The sequence below is a fragment of the Myotis brandtii genome, unplaced genomic scaffold (genome assembly GCF_000412655.1).
Source record: "Myotis brandtii unplaced genomic scaffold, ASM41265v1 scaffold145, whole genome shotgun sequence".
Lineage (NCBI taxonomy): Eukaryota > Metazoa > Chordata > Mammalia > Chiroptera > Vespertilionidae > Myotis > Myotis brandtii.
This window is the reverse complement of record NW_005355204.1, coordinates 1,143,651-1,159,733: the sequence shown is the minus strand read 5'-3', so window position 1 is coordinate 1,159,733 and position 16,083 is coordinate 1,143,651. Positions and strand designations below refer to the sequence as shown.

Genomic DNA, 16,083 nt, shown 5'->3' with positions numbered 1-16,083 from the left:
TACATGGCTTTCGCTGCATCTTTCAAATATCGCCAAGAAGCCTGAGGACGCACTGCTTCTGTAGCTGGACAGCTTAGCTCTTGTTCACGGGCCGCTGGACGGTTCCTTTCTCAGAAGCAAAGACGCCGCCCTCCCCTCCCGCTAGCCTCGTGTTCACTGTGGGCCCCTGGAACCGAGCCGCCGAACCGACACAAGTTCAGTGGCAAGAACCAGCTCACCTTCTGGGCTTGCGATACTGAACAAGGGAGGCCTGACCTCATCGGAACCCTGCGAAGTGTTTTTCACCCAAGAAACTCCTGATTTTAACAAGAGAACCGTTTTTCTGAATAACGGCAGCGACAGGGAAGGGAGTGTCCCAGGCCCCATCTCTTAAGGGTGGCCGTGTGACACCTCGACCACGTCTGCACAGGCCTGCGGACCGTGCAAGCAGCAGCTCCTTTCATTCCCCGCCACACGGCAGCCCCAGCCTCTGCTTTCCCCCCCCAGGGGGCAGCTCTCCATCCACAGGACGGCGGTCCCTCCGCAGGGGCTCGGGGCCTCCCAGGAGCTGCGTCCCCCGGGGTGATGGCGACGAGTTCTGGCGTGTGGACAGCCTGGCGGCTGATGAGGCCTTGGCCCTCACAGCAGATGTGCCAAGGAGCTTGGTTTGGGGGATGTTTTAAATATGAATTATTCCTGGGCACCAGACGCCTCGAGTCAGACGGGACGGGTGCGTGGCTCGTGACTGTGGGGAGGGTCTGTTTCCCAAGCTCTGTGTTCATGTGTTTGCTTCTGGCGGGTCTGCAGGTGTGTATCCATCTCCCGCTTGATTGCTGATTTTGGTCGTTTGTGACTGGTCTCTCTTCTTTGTCAGTCTTGCTAGAGATTTGTCAATGTTGCTAATCTTTTCAGAGAACTGGCTTTTTGGTTTGTTTTCACTTTCTCTGTTTGTTTCTGATTTCATTTTTATTGGCCCTGCTCTTTATTACTGCATCCTCGGCTTGCTGTGGGTTCACTTTGCTCCCTTCCGAGCCTTTTCCCCGCGAGGATTGGGTGATTGATTTGAAACTTTCTCTAAGGTGAGCATTTGGCAGCAAAGCTGCACTCCGTGCAGTCCCACTGCTCCAGCACCTCCGACCTGTGGCCTTTCGCTGTCGCTGCGGCTCACGGGCTGTGCCCTCGGGGTCCCTCTACCCCGGTTACGCAGCGTGTGCTGTTTACTTTCCAGTTGTTGGAGACGTTCTTGTAAGTATGCTCTTCGCTTCCAGTCGGGCTCCATGTGAATGGAGCGCAGTGATTTGGATCCCTTTCCTGTGCTGAGGTCTGTTTTCTGACCCAGGACACGCCCCCAGGCCCTGCCCGTGGGCCCGTGGCGGGGCATGGGCTCTGCACTTGCTGCCCAGGGTCCTGTACAGGCTGGCAGAACTGTAGGCTGACAGCACCGTGGGCTGTTCGCTAGCTCTGCACATTCCCTCCCTGAGTTGGTTGGTAAAGTGGGCTGAAGTCCCCAGCTGTAGCTGTGGTGTGTCCATTTCCCCGTCAGTCCTCTCAGCCTGTGCGCCTCACACCTGCCGTGTGGTGTGCTGTGTATGTTATGGAAGTACTGACCCTCGCATCCTTACCCCTCCCTGTCCTTCGCAATGTGGTTTGCTCTGAGGACTCATGTATCTGCCATTACTGTAGCCAGTGCTGTTTTCTTTCAATTAATGACATTAATTTCCTACCCTTTTACTCCCAACCTGCCTATGGTGTTATATTTGAAGTGAATTTTCTATAAACAGCATATAGTTGAGTTGGACATTAAAAAAATAATTCTTTATTGATGAAAGTATTACATATGTTCCCTTTTCGCCTCCCATGGATCCCCTCCAGCCTGCCCGCTCCTCACCTTCACCGCCCCATTGTCTGTGTCCATGGGCCATGCATATCTGCATACAATGTCCTCGGTTGATTATCTCCCCCCCACCCACCCTCCCCACCTTCCCTCTGAGATTCCGCACTCTGTTCCCTGCTTCCATATCTCTGGATCCACTCCGTTCATCAGTTTATTTTGTTACTTAGAATCCACATATGAGTGTGATCATGTGACACTTGTCTTTCTCTCACTGGCTTATTTCACTTAACATGATACTCTCCAGGTCCCTCCATGCTGTCTCACAGGGTAAGAGATTCTTCTTTTTTACAGCTGCAGAGTATTCCATTGTGTAAATGTACCACAGCTTTTTTATCCCAACCTGCTGGGCACTGGGGCTGTTTCCACATCTTAGCTATTGTAAATTGTGCTGCTATGAACATAGGGATGTATATATTCTTTCTGATTGGTATTTTGGGTTTCTTAGAATATATTCCTAGAAGTGGGATCATTGGGTAAAATAAAAGTTCCATATTTAATTTTTTCAGGAACCTCCATACTGTTTTCTATAATGGCTGCATTCCCACTAGCAGTGCACAAGGGTTCCCTTTTCTCCACATCCTCGCCAGCACTTGTCATTTGTTGATTTGTTGATAGTAGCCATTCTGACAGGTGTGAGATGGTACCTCATTGTCGTTTTGATTTGCATCTCTCTGATGATCAGAACCTTGAGCATTTTTTTCATATGTCTCTTGACCTCTGTGTGTCCACTTTGGAGAAGAGTCTATTTATGTCCTTTCCCATTTTTTCATTGGGTTGTTAGTCTTCCTTTTGTTAAGGTGTATGAGTTCCTTATATATTCTGGAAATTAACCCTTTATCAGATGTATCATTGCCAAATATGTTTTCCCACACAGTGGGCTCCTTTTTCATTTTGCTGATGGTTTCTTTTGCTGTGCAGAAGCTTTTTATTTTGATGTAGTCCCATTTGATTATTTTATCCTTAGTTTCCTTTGCCCTAAGAGATGTATCTGTAAACATATTGCTATGAGAGATGTCTGAGATTTTGCTGCCTATAGTTTTTTCTAGGATTTTTATGGTTTCATGACTTACATTTAAGTCTTTTATCCATTTTGAGTTTATTTTTGTGTATGGTGTAAGTTGGTGGTCTAGTTTCATTTTTTGCATGTATCTGTCCAATTTTCCCAACACCATTTATTGAAGAGACTGTCTTTACTCCATTATATGCTTTTGCCTCCTTTGTCAAATATTAATTGAGCATGATGGCTTGGGTCGATTTCTGGGTTCTCTGTTCTGCTCTATTGCTCTATATGCCTGTTCTTGTGGCAGTAACAGGCTGTTTTGATTATGGTGGCTTTGTAGTATAACTTGAGATCTGGTATTGTGACTCCTCCAACTTTGTTCTTCTTTCTCAAGATTGCTGCATCTCTTCAGGGTATCTTTTGGTTCCATATAAATTTTTAGAATATTTGTTCTAGATCTGTGAAGTTTTAATAGGGACTGCATTGAATTTATAGATTGCCTTGGAGTATGGACATTTTAATGATATTGATTCTACCAATCCATGAACATGGTATATTCTTCCACTTGTTTATATGTTCTTCTATCTCTTTGTCAATGTCCTGTAGTTTTCTGAGTAAGGTCTTTGGCCTCCTTGGTTAAGGTTATTCCTAAGTGTCTTAATTTTTTTGTTGCAATGGTAAATGGGATTGTTTATTTAGTTTCTCTTTCTGAGAATTCATTATTGGCATTTAAAAAAAACATCGATTTTGGGGTGTTGATTTTGTATCCTACCACATTGCCAAATTCATTTATTAAATCTCATAGTTTTTTGGTGAAGTCTTTAGGGTTTTCTATATCATATCATCTGTGAATAATGAGAGTTTTACTTCCTCCTTTCTAATTTGGTTGCCTTTTATTTCTTCTTCTTATCTGTTCGCTGTGGCTAGGACCTCCAGTACTCTGTTGAATAGAGTGGTGAAAGCGGACATGCCTGTCTTGTTCCTGTTCTTAGGGGAAATGCTATTAGTTTTTGTCTGTAGGTTTGTAATATATGGCCTTTATCATGTTGAGATATGCTCCCTCTCTTCCCACTTTGCTGAGAGTTTTTATCAATAATGGGTGTTGGATTTTGTTGAATGCTTTTTCTGCATCTATTGATACAATTGTGTGATTTTTGTCTTTCATTTTGTTTATGTGATGTGTCACGTATATTGATTGATGGATATTGTACCAGTCTTGCATCCCTGGAATAAATCCCACTTGGTCATGGTGTATGATCTTTTTAATATATTGCTGGATCCAATTTGCTAATATTTTGTTGAGGATTTTAGCATCTACGTTCATCAGGTATATTGGCCTGTAATTCTCCCCCTTGGTAGTGTCTTTATCTGGTTTTGGAATTAGGATAATGCTGGCCTCATAAAAAGAGCTTGGAAGTGTTCCTTCCTCTTGGATTTTCTGAAATAGTTTGAGGGGTAGAAGTGTTAGTTCTTCTTTGAATGTTTGGTAAAACTCCGCCTGAAGCCTTCCAGACCAGGGCTTTTGTTTGCTGGAAGTTTTTTTAGCTTCTATTTCATCAGTTGTTATTGGCCTAATCAGGTTTCCTGATTCCTCCTGATTCAGTTTTTGGAGGTTGTATTTTTCCAGAATTTTTCCATTTCATCCACATTGTCCAGCTTGTTGGCATATAGTTGTTCATAGTATTTTCTTACAATCCTTTGTATTTCTGTGGTGTCAGTGGTTACTTCTGTACTTTTGTTTATGATCTTATACATTTGGGTCCTCTCTCCGTTTCTTCATGAGTCTGGCTAACAGTTCATAAATCTTATTTATCCCTGAAAGAACCAACTCTTGGTTTCATTGATTTTTTGTATTTTCTTTTAGCCTCTATGTCATTTATTTCTGCTCTAATCTTTATTATTTTCTTCCATCATCTTACTCTGAGCTTTTCTTGTTATTCTCTTTTTAGTTCTTTAAGTTGTAGGGTTAAATAGTTTATTGTTGATTTTTCTTGTTTTTTGAGATAGGCCTGTAGTGCTGTGAACTTCCCTCTCAGCACTGCTTTCACTGTGTCCCATAGATTTGGGGTTGTTGTGTGTTCATTTTCATTTGTTTCCAGGAAGTTTTTAAAATTTCTTTCTTGATCTTGTTGGTAACCCATTCATTAATAACATGTTATTTGGCCTCCATGTGTTTGAATGTCTTTGGGTGTTTTTACTGTAGTTAATTGCTAATTTCATTCCACTGTAATCTGAGAAAATGCTTGATATGATTTCAGTCTTCTTGAACTTGTAGAGACTTGTTTTGTATCCTAACATGTGATCTATCTTTGTGAATGTTCCATGTGCACTTGAGAAGAATGTATATTCTGAAGCTTTGCAGTGAAATGTTGTATAAATGTCTATTCAATTCATCTGATCTAGTATGTCATTTAGAGTCACTGTTTCCTTGTTAATTTTTTTATCTGGAAGATCTATCCAGTGAAGTCAGTGGGGTGTTAAAGTCCCCTACTATGACTGTATTGTTGTTCCTCTCTCCCTTAAAGTTCTCCAGAATTATTTTTATAAATTAAAAATAATACTATCTTGAATATATATATATTTACCAGGGTTGTATCCTCTTTTGGATTGATCCCTTTAGTATTATGTAGTGACCTTTATTGTTTCTTGTGATGGCTTTCATTTTGAAGTCTATTTTGTTGGATATGAGTATTGCTATTCCTGCTTTTGTTTGTTTCCATTTGCATGGAAGAAATATTTTTTCATCCCTTCACTCTCATTCTGTGTGAGTCTTTTATTCTGAGTTTGGTCTCTTGTAGGCAGCATTTAGTTGGGTCATGTTTTTGTATCCATTCAGCTACCCTATGCCTTTTTATTGGAACATTTAATCCATTTACATTTAGGGTTATTATTGACTAGATGCCCAGTGCACAAAATTCATGCATTGGGGGGGGGGGAGTCCCCTCAGCCCAGCCTACACCTTCTCCAATCCAGGACCCCTTGGGGGATGTCCAACTGCTGGTTTAGGCCCATTCCTGGGGATCAGGCCTAAACTGGCAGTTGGACATCCCTTCCACAATCTGGTTGCCCCCAACTGCCCCCCTGCTGGCCAGGTCGCCCCACGCAGCCTGCTGTTCAGTCGTTTGGTCGTCCCTCACTAACCCCCCTGCCGGCCTTGTCACCTCACACAGCCTGCTGTTTGGTCGTTATTATTACTGTAACAGCGCCCCAGACAATTTGCACATTCCTCTATTATTAGTATAGATAGGTACTTATTTATTGCCATTTTAAATCTGTATGGCTAGGTTTCTCTCTCTATTTCTTCTTCACATTACAGCAGTCCCTTTAGCATTTCTTGTAATGCTGGCTTGGTGGTGATGTACTCCTTTAGCCTTTTTTTCCTTTTGTCTGGAAAAAAACTTTATTTCACCTCTATTTTGAATGATAGCCTTGCTGGATATAGTAATATTGGTCTCAGATCCCTGCTTTCCATTACCCTAAGTACTTCATACCATTCCCTTCTGGCCTGTAGAGTATCTGATGAGAAATCAGGTGTCAGCCTTATGGGAGCTCCTTTGTAGGTAACAGCTTGCTTTTCTCTTGCTGCCTTTAAGATTCTCTCTTTGTCTTTAATTTTTGACATTTTAATTATGATGTGTCTGGGCATGGGCCTGTTTGGGTTCTCTATGCCTCTTGAACTTGTGTGACTTTTTCCTCTGCCAGGTTAGGGAAGTTTTCTGCTATTATTTCTTCAAACACCTTCTCTATTCCTTTCTCCCGTTCTGCCTCTTCTGGCACACCTGCTATTCTAATATTGTTATGTTTCACATTGTCCCTCAGCTCTCTTTCGCTGTCCTCCTGTTTTTTAATTGTTTTTTTTCTTTTTGATTCTCTGAGTGATTTTTTTCAAACCTGTCTTCTAATTCACTGATTCAATCCTCAGCTTCCACTAGTCAGCTGAGTATTCCTTTCAATGTGTTCTTTATTTGTGCTATGTCATTTATTTCTGTTTTCATAGTTACTATCTCTTTTCTCATGTTGTTGAGTATCTTTACCTCATTGTCCTAAACTCTATGTTTGATAATTTTCTTATCTCCATTTCATTTATCGCTTCTTCTGAAGAATTCTCTTATTTTTTCATTTGGGGGTTGTTTCTTTGTCTCCTCATTTTGGCTGCCTGTTTGGGTTTATGACTAGGTGGTAGGTTGATTTGCTACACCTCTCAATTTCCAGTGCAGGACAGTGTCAAACACTATTTCTTACTAATTAGATCAGGCAATCACTCAAAGCCTCCAGAAATTGCCTCTGCCTGCAGACTGATAGGATTCTGCCTTGAATTACCCTTAGGCCATTGTCCACAAGTGTGGCGAGAGTTTTTTCCAACAGGGTGGGGCAATTGCTTCTGCCTGGAGGCTAATTGTTTTTCTCAGTCTCTTATTGGGCCTCAGAAACTCACACCATGGGGCAAGGTGTTTTCCAATAGGGTGGGTCAACTGTCTTTCCCCCAGGCAAAGCCACCTGTACAGCAAATGTCTGTGTGAGGAAGATGGCCTCCATAGTGTGAGCAAATGAATCAGCATAGAAAACCAGGGTGTCTGCTTTCTGAGCTCTAACTCTAAAGCCCCCATCCTGGTTTCTGCTCACACAGCTCCAGTCCACTCCTCCCTCCCTCTGCCAGAGCACAATGTGGGTGGCTCCACAACTAGTTTTATGCATTGGCCCTTTAAGAGGATGACTGAATTTCCAGCCGTCTCTCCCTGGCAGACAGCAGCCTGCTGCTTTTCACAGCCAGATGTCATGTGGGTACCCTTCTCAGTTGTGGTGCTCTCTGCTGGGGGGCCCAGCTTGGGGATTAGACCCCAGAGTTCTTAGAAGCTCCCCCCACCCCCAGTTGAGATATCTCTCCAGGACTCAGCTGCTGTCTGTGGGCACCAGACCAGCCCTTTGGTGCCTCTGCCCCTCCTACCAGTCTCTATGCCGTCTCCACTTTCTGTTCTCAGTTATCAGGGTTCTCTCCTGTGAGTCTCCCGTTGGTTATTCAGGAAGTTTTTCTGTATTTTAGTTGTAATTCTAGTTTGGTCCTGGGCAGCATCCACTTGCTCCACCACCATTTTTAATCTTGAGTTGAGCGTTTTTAATCCACTCAGTCTATGTCTGTTTTCCTGGGTATATTTAACCCATTTACATTTAAGGTATTTTTTTTAATATCTTGGGGCTTAAATTTCTTATGTTATTTTTTGTTTTGTATTTGTTCTATTCTCTTTTTCCCCATCCCCCTATATTTCTTTAGGTCACATAGGCATTCCATTTTGGCTTATGTATAATGTTTATATATTTATTGATTGATTTCAGAGAAGAAAGGAAAGGGAGAGATAGAAACATCAATGATGAGAAATAATCATTGATCGACTGCCGCCTTCACGCCCCCTACTGGGGATCAAGTCCACAACCCCTGACCAGAATCAAACCCGGGACACTTCAGCCCACAGGCTGATGCTCTATCCACTGAGCCAAACCAGCTAGGGCCGTGTATAGTATTTTTGAGTGACTCTCTTGCTAATGTTTTCAGTGCTTGGTCTAGATATTACACTATCTACACATGAGCTCACTGGGGGTTTCATTTTACCAGTTTGAGTGGCATATGCTGGTAGGATGCGTACCTCCCTCGAGGACGCCTCCCTACTATTTGTTACAGTTGTTTTAATTATTTCCTCAGCATATTTTTGGAAGCACATCAGACAGTATTATTGCATTTGCTTCCACTGCCAAACAAAGTCTAGGAAACTCAAGGGAAACTGAACTGATTGCATTTCCTTTGTCTCCCGTGATCGCCTTTCCTTCCTCTCTCTGCTTAGACCTCTGCTCAGCGGTTCTTGCAGGGTGAGTCTGCTGGTGAAAAACAGAACTCTCATCCCCCCTCTGAGACCGTCTTGATTTGCTGTCATTCCTTAAAGACGTTTTCACCGGGTACCTGGATTGGCAGGTTCCCAGGGTTCTGGTGGGCAGCTCTTTCCTCAGCGCGGGGAACGTGCGTGGGCTTTCCCACGGCCTCTGAGGTTCTGATGAGAAGTCCTGTGTCATTGGAACCCTTCCCCGGTAGGAAGGTGCTGTGTTTCTCTGGATGCTGTAATCGTTTTACTTTGTGTTTAGTTTGCAGTAGGAGGGGATTTGGGTGTCTGCTTTTGGTGTGTCAGCTTCTGTAATCTTTGGGTTTATATCTCTTGCCCAAATGGAAAGGGTTCACCACCCCTTTTTTGAGTGTCTTCACCCTGTGAGTGCCCCCTTCTCCTCTCCATCTGGGACTCTGGCGGCAGGAACTGGGGCCTTTGGCTGTAGCCCCACGGTTTTCCCGGGCCATGTTCTCCCTTTGTGGGAACGGGGTGGTTTCTGTGTCTTCGTCTTGCAGCTCACAGACCCACCACTCCCCGTCCCACCGCCCTCCAATCACAGGCACCCACTCAGCTGTTCCTTTTCCCGTTACAACATCTGCATTTGGTTCTTATTTCATTTCTGTTTCTTTGCCGGGCTTCCTGTTCACTAGTCTCAGGTGCGCTGGTGCCTGTGCCCGGGCGGAAGGGTTTCTGTCCGCTGCTTCGCCGTCCTTGCTGGGCCCTGCTCGCGTCTCCGTCATCTCAGGTGGGTGTCCACGGGGCCTTTTTCATTCCGTTTGAGATCTCTCTGGTTCTCAGGGGACTGGTTTTCGGTTGAAACCTGGGCACTTCTGTATTCCATCACGAGACCCTGGATCTCAGTGAACCTGGTTTAACTGGCCTTTCCTGGCACCGCTCTGCTGGGTCGGGTTCCCCACCTGCTGACACCCGAGAGCAGCTCTTGTCCGTCCTGCTGGGCAGGGGCGCGTGGGTTTCAGCTCCCCACGTGGTCCCCAGTGATGGTGGGCAGTTCCCACCTGGCAGGGTCCCCGGAGGTGGGGGCCTCTTTCCAGCCTGTGGGGAAGGGCACCCAGAGGCCCTTGGCCGTGGTGGGCGGGTGCTGTGGTCTGCGCTTTGTGGTGTGGGTGGGAGTGGAGCTGTTTGTGTAGCATGTGCTCAGTTGCTCCTTCCTGCCCTCTGGCCGGGGGAGGGAGGCGCTAGAGTTGGGCCCTGCGCCTGCTGTGTTCCTAAGGATCGGGCACTGAGCCAGACAACCCCGCACATTTCCTTCCTGGGCCCAAGGTCCTGAGTCCTCGGGCTTCTCTCCACCCTCACAGCCTCAGCGGGAAGACTCTCCAGGGTCGTCAGTGGTACTCAGCGGGGATAGGAAAAGTGTCTTGTCCAGTTTCCTGGAAGTGGCTTCTACCCGCCCAGGGTGGCAGCTCCTCCTGTGTGCCCTGGGAGAGGGGCCTGGGGACACCTAAACCCTTGGAGCGATGCGGTTCTTGTTTGTAGAGCGAGGCCCAGCTCCTGCCTGCTCCCGGAGAACTGAGATGCCTGGGCCGGGGTTCAGGCTCCCCTATGCCCACACAGAGCCCTTTATCCATCGGCAACTGCGGTTCTGGAAGGGTCGAGCCCTCTTCACAGGCCCCGGAATCAACACCACTCGACTTCCGTGCTCCTTCGATAGGGAGTGTTATTGAAATTCTGTTATTTAAATTAATTGTTTCCTGGGAAGTTCCCTTTGAGTCTCGATTGTTTTCCTGTTTCCAGGTAGATGTTAGCATTCAAGCCACGGGAGCAGCGTGTGTATAGCTGTGCTCACTGCTACGCGAATATCACACATGTGCTCTCCATGGAGCCTAGGCTGGGCTGGGACCAATCGCAGCCACGAACACAGGGCTTGCACCTGCGGTGGTTTTTAGCTGCTGTAGCCAATGGGACAGACTTGCAATGATTAGGATGTTAGTCCTGGACCAGGTACCGGTGGCCTGGCGGTCCCTGCGGGGCCTCTCCTCTCACTGTTACGCCCTGACGGAGCCCTCAGTGCAGGCTGCCCGCCAAGCGGCGAGGCCAGCTTCCCCGGCAGCTCCCACTTGTCGTGCTGTCAGACTTCAGGGCTAGAATCACGCCGCTGTTTGAATGTTGCCATTTGTACATTTTTAAAAATGTCAGAGTTGCATTTCAAACAAGTATTAAAGAGTGCCCGTGAGGGAGCTTGTGTCTCCTTAGCATGCTTTCATCCAGCCCGGAACGTGTGATCTCAGCAAGTCTGGGCCCCCTTGCATCGCACACATACACACACATACACACAAATGCACTACACATGCATGCGTACACATATGCATGCACACACAAATGCACTACATGTGCATGCACACACATGCATGCACACACATACACACAAATGCACTACATGTGCACGCACGCACATGCATGCACACACATACACACAAATGCACTACACATGCATGCACACACACCCCATCCACATGCGCACACACGCACACAGCATGGAGCTGTCCAGATCTGAAGGTGGCAATGGGTTTTTGCACAGGGCATAAAAATATCTCTGTAATTACATGATATTTAGTGATGAGGTAATTATGGATAATTGCATGGGGTAGTTGTAAGTGCTAACATGTTACCATAAGATCTAAAATGTACAAATTGCATAATAATTATTCCAGGGCGTTATTTGGTAATTTCGGGCGTAATTATCATGCGATCTGCAGCGCGTGTAATTAATGCATAATCACATGGATTTTGCCTCCATCACCACGTCGCCCTTGTTATAAATAAGGCTTTGTCATAACATTTGAGTACAAATATAATGTAACCGGTCCACTGAGCCGCAGGGTGATTGCTTTCCCAGCAACAATGCCCCTCATTTCATCCCAAGTGTGGGCTCTAACCAGCTGGGGCTGCAGAACAAGCCGCCAGGGGTGGCGGTGAGGGGGCAACTGTGCACACGGTGAGACCTTGCCATGACTGCACCCATCCTGTGTAGAAAGTGTTCGGGTCGCTGAAGGAGGAACACACGAGGTGAGGGATTATACATTTATCAGGTCATCTAGCTACCAGATGGGCTGAACCCCAAAATGGCACCAGCACCCAGGGATGGAGAGTCAGAGGTTTTGAAGGATTCTAAGCAGCTTTTTCTGGGCCTAGCATTCTCTGGGCAGGTCCGGACCCTGAGAAGGTCCAGAGGGGAAGGATAATGGTCTGAGCAAGTGGAATGTGGGCTCAGTGAAAGGGAATGTCCGTTCGTCCGTCCGTTGTGAAGTGCTAAAGGCCAGCTCCCAGGGGAGCGTGTGGATTCAATGATTTGATCAGACCTCACAGCAGGTTTGCCTCGCTCACAGAGGGCAGCCCTCCCTTCCCACCGAATGCTCAGCCCGAGTTTCCTGCAGAGCAGAGCGCCTGCTCCCCCGCATCAGTGAGGCGCAGGGGTGCGGAGCCTGGCTTACCTGCTGGGGACAGGGCCCCTCATGACACTGAACAAGGGCTTTGGCTCCACTCCCAAGTTCATATGTGGCTCTGCATCTTCCCCACAGGCTTCGCGTGGCAGGATGACTACACGCAGCACGTGCTGGCCCGGGAGCTGGCCCATGTCCCCCGAACCCACCTGCGACGTCCTGATGCTGCCCACCTGGCCAGGTGAGTCGACTTGGTTGACGTCTCTGCGACCCCACAGCCAGCACCTGTCAAGCCTATTTCTCTTTAATGTAGCACCCTCAGTCTTCCTGGTGTAGAGTTTCCTGAAAGTTTGGGTGTCTATGAGGAAGAGGGGTGCTCCCTTTCTCCACTGTATCAGCCCACGGAGGAGGGTGTGCAGGTGACCCTACTACAAGGTGCCTTTTTCACCGAGGGCAAGCCCAAGGTCCCCCAGCCCTGCCCCCGGCGCCTGAGACCTTTGGAAAAGTCCCGAATCTCCAGAATGAACCTTGGTTGAGAGCAGAGAAATCAAGGATTCTCATTGTTCAGAAACAAGTAGAGTTCACCTTAGTACAAAGAGCTGAATCACCCACAAGTCTTCCTGTTCTCCAAACACAGCGACTATACTGAGTGGATATTTAACTCCAACCCCATTTCCACCCTCTGCTCACTGCCAGGTGATTGTGGAGGTCTTCCCTCATCTGGAGTTGAGACAAGAGAGGGAGCTGAGATGCAGGGAGGGAGCTGAGATGCAGGGAGGGAGCTGAGCCCAAGGAGGGAGCTGAGATACAGGGGGGGGGCCGAGCCCAAGGAGGGAGCTGAGATACAGGGGGGGGGCCGAGCCCAAGGAGGGAGCTGAGATACAGGGGGGGGGCCGAGCCCAAGGAGGGAGCTGAGATACAGGGGGGGGGCCGAGCCCAAGGAGGGAGCTGAGATACAGGGGGGGGGCCGAGCCCAAGGAGGGAGCTGAGATACAGGGGGGGGGCCGAGCCCAAGGAGGGAGCTGAGATACAGGGGGGGGGCCGAGCCCAAGGAGGGAGCTGAGATACAGGGGGGGGGCCGAGCCCAAGGAGGGAGCTGAGATACAGGGGGGGGGCCGAGCCCAAGGAGGGAGCTGAGATACAGGGGGGGGGCCGAGCCCAAGGAGGGAGCTGAGATACAGGGGGGGGGCCGAGCCCAAGGAGGGAGCTGAGATACAGGGGGGGGGCCGAGCCCAAGGAGGGAGCTGAGATACAGGGGGGGGGCCGAGCCCAAGGAGGGAGCTGAGATACAGGGGGGGGGCCGAGCCCAAGGAGGGAGCTGAGATACAGGGGGGGGGCCGAGCCCAAGGAGGGAGCTGAGATACAGGGGGGGGGCCGAGCCCAAGGAGGGAGCTGAGATACAGGGGGGGGGCCGAGCCCAAGGAGGGAGCTGAGATACAGGGGGGGGGCCGAGCCCAAGGAGGGAGCTGAGATACAGGGGGGGGGCCGAGCCCAAGGAGGGAGCTGAGATACAGGGGGGGGGCCGAGCCCAAGGAGGGAGCTGAGATACAGGGGGGGGGCCGAGCCCAAGGAGGGAGCTGAGATACAGGGGGGGGGCCGAGCCCAAGGAGGGAGCTGAGATACAGGGGGGGGGCCGAGCCCAAGGAGGGAGCTGAGATACAGGGGGGGGGCCGAGCCCAAGGAGGGAGCTGAGATACAGGGGGGGGGCCGAGCCCAAGGAGGGAGCTGAGATACAGGGGGGGGGCCGAGCCCAAGGAGGGAGCTGAGATGCAGGGAGGGAGCTGAGATGCAGTGGGTGGAGGACTGAGTCCAACAACAGCCTCAGGGAGGCTTGCTCTCTCCTTGCTGAGCTCGTGCCTGCTCTTCCTGTTGGTGAAAGTAGGCAGGCCCTTCCCTGAAGACTGTGTGGAGTCTGAGTGCTGGAGAGACTCTCCCACACCCACAGCCTCTGCTCGGCAAGCCTGGGAGCGGGAATGTGGTGCCCCATCTGACAGGAAGTAGCCCACGCCACCCAAGAAGTCGGTTTCCAAGTCCCTCGGGGGTGAGCATGAGACCCATACCGAGTGTGGACGTGCAGGAGTTCTCGGTGTCTGTAAGACTTTTCCATTAAAAAATAAAATAAAACGTAGGCCACTCTGTCTTGAATGAGTTCAAACTCTTGACAGTAATCATTAGTTATTTAGTTAGTCCTCACCTGAGGATATTTTTTCCATTGATTTTAGAGAGTGGAAGGGAGGGAGTGGGGGAGACACACAAACACACACACACACACACACACACACACACACACACACCAATTGGGTGATGGTATCAAACCTGCAATGCAGGTATATGCCCTTGACCAGGAATGAAACCCACTACCCTTCGGTATGGGGACTGATACTCCAACCACCAAGTGCAATGGCCAGGGCTTCACACTGGTCTGTAAGTTACATTTGGGCATTTAAACACCAACCACTTCTCTTTCCTTCCTCCTGGAGACTCACCTGTGCAGCATGAACCATCCCAGAAACCTCCACTGCACTGGGAGAAGGGGCTAGATGCAAGAACAGAGGCTGGGGGGCTGGGAGTCCTGCAGGAGCCACTCCTGATGCAGCAAGATAGGGAACGGGTATGATGGAAAAGTACCGCCGAGCAGGGAAAGTACCGCCGACAAGGAAAGTACAGCCAAGGAGGAAAGTACAGCCGAGAGGGAAAGTACAGCCGAGGAGGAAAGTACAGCCGAGGAGGGAAAGTACCACCGAGGAGGAAAGTACCACCGGGGGGGGGGGAAAGTACCGCTGAAGAGGGAAAGTACCACCGAGGGGGAAAGTACCGCCGAGGGGGAAAGTACCGCCGAGGAGGGAAAGTACAGCCGAGGAGGAAAGTACCGCCGAGGAGGGAAAGTACAGCCGAGGAGGAAAGTACAGCCGAGGAGGGAAAGTACCGCCGAGGAGGAAAGTACCGCCGAGGAGGGAAAGTACAGCCGAGGAGGAAAGTACAGCCGAGGAGGGAAAGTACCGCCGAGGAGGAAAGTACCGCCGAGGAGGGAAAGTACAGCCGAGGAGGAAAGTACAGCCGAGGAGGGAAAGTACCGCCGAGGAGGAAAGTACCGCCGAGGAGGGAAAGTACAGCCGAGGAGGAAAGTACAGCCGAGGAGGGAAAGTACCGCCGAGGAGGAAAGTACCGCCGAGGAGGGAAAGTACAGCCGAGGAGGAAAGTACAGCCGAGGAGGGAAAGTACCGCCGAGGAGGAAAGTACCGCCGAGGAGGGAAAGTACAGCCGAGGAGGAAAGTACAGCCGAGGAGGGAAAGTACCGCCGAGGAGGAAAGTACCGCCGAGGAGGGAAAGTACAGCCGAGGAGGAAAGTACAGCCGAGGAGGGAAAGTACCGCCGAGGAGGAAAGTACCGCCGAGGAGGGAAAGTACAGCCGAGGAGGAAAGTACAGCCGAGGAGGGAAAGTACCGCCGAGGAGGAAAGTACCGCCGAGGAGGGAAAGTACAGCCGAGGAGGAAAGTACAGCCGAGGAGGGAAAGTACCGCCGAGGAGGAAAGTACCGCCGAGGAGGGAAAGTACAGCCGAGGAGGAAAGTACAGCCGAGGAGGGAAAGTACCGCCGAGGAGGAAAGTACCGCCGAGGAGGGAAAGTACAGCCGAGGAGGAAAGTACAGCCGAGGAGGGAAAGTACCGCCGAGGAGGAAAGTACCGCCGAGGAGGGAAAGTACAGCCGAGGAGGAAAGTACAGCCGAGGAGGGAAAGTACAGCCGTGGAGGAAAGTACAGCCGTGGAGGAAAACACCGCCGAGGGGGAAAGTACAGCCGAGGAAGGAAAGTACAGCCGTGGAGGAAAGTACCGCCGAGGGGGAAAGTACCGCCGAGGAGGGAAAGTACAGCCGAGGAGGGAAAGTACAGCCGTGGAGGAAAGTACCGCCGAGGGGGAAAGTACCGCCGAGGGGGGAAAGTAC

General features: G+C 49.4%; 1 protein-coding gene across 1 annotated transcript in view; it reads left to right on the top strand.

Moving 5' to 3' along the window:
* PTPRN2 (protein tyrosine phosphatase, receptor type, N polypeptide 2) overlaps positions 1-16,083 on the top strand; it is a 496,295-nt gene that overhangs the window by 146,186 nt on the left and 334,026 nt on the right. Inside the window, exon 5 of the mRNA XM_005861191.2 lies at positions 12,280-12,382. Within this exon, the coding sequence (XP_005861253.1) occupies positions 12,280-12,382 (103 nt within the window). The remainder of the gene's footprint in view (positions 1-12,279; positions 12,383-16,083) is intronic.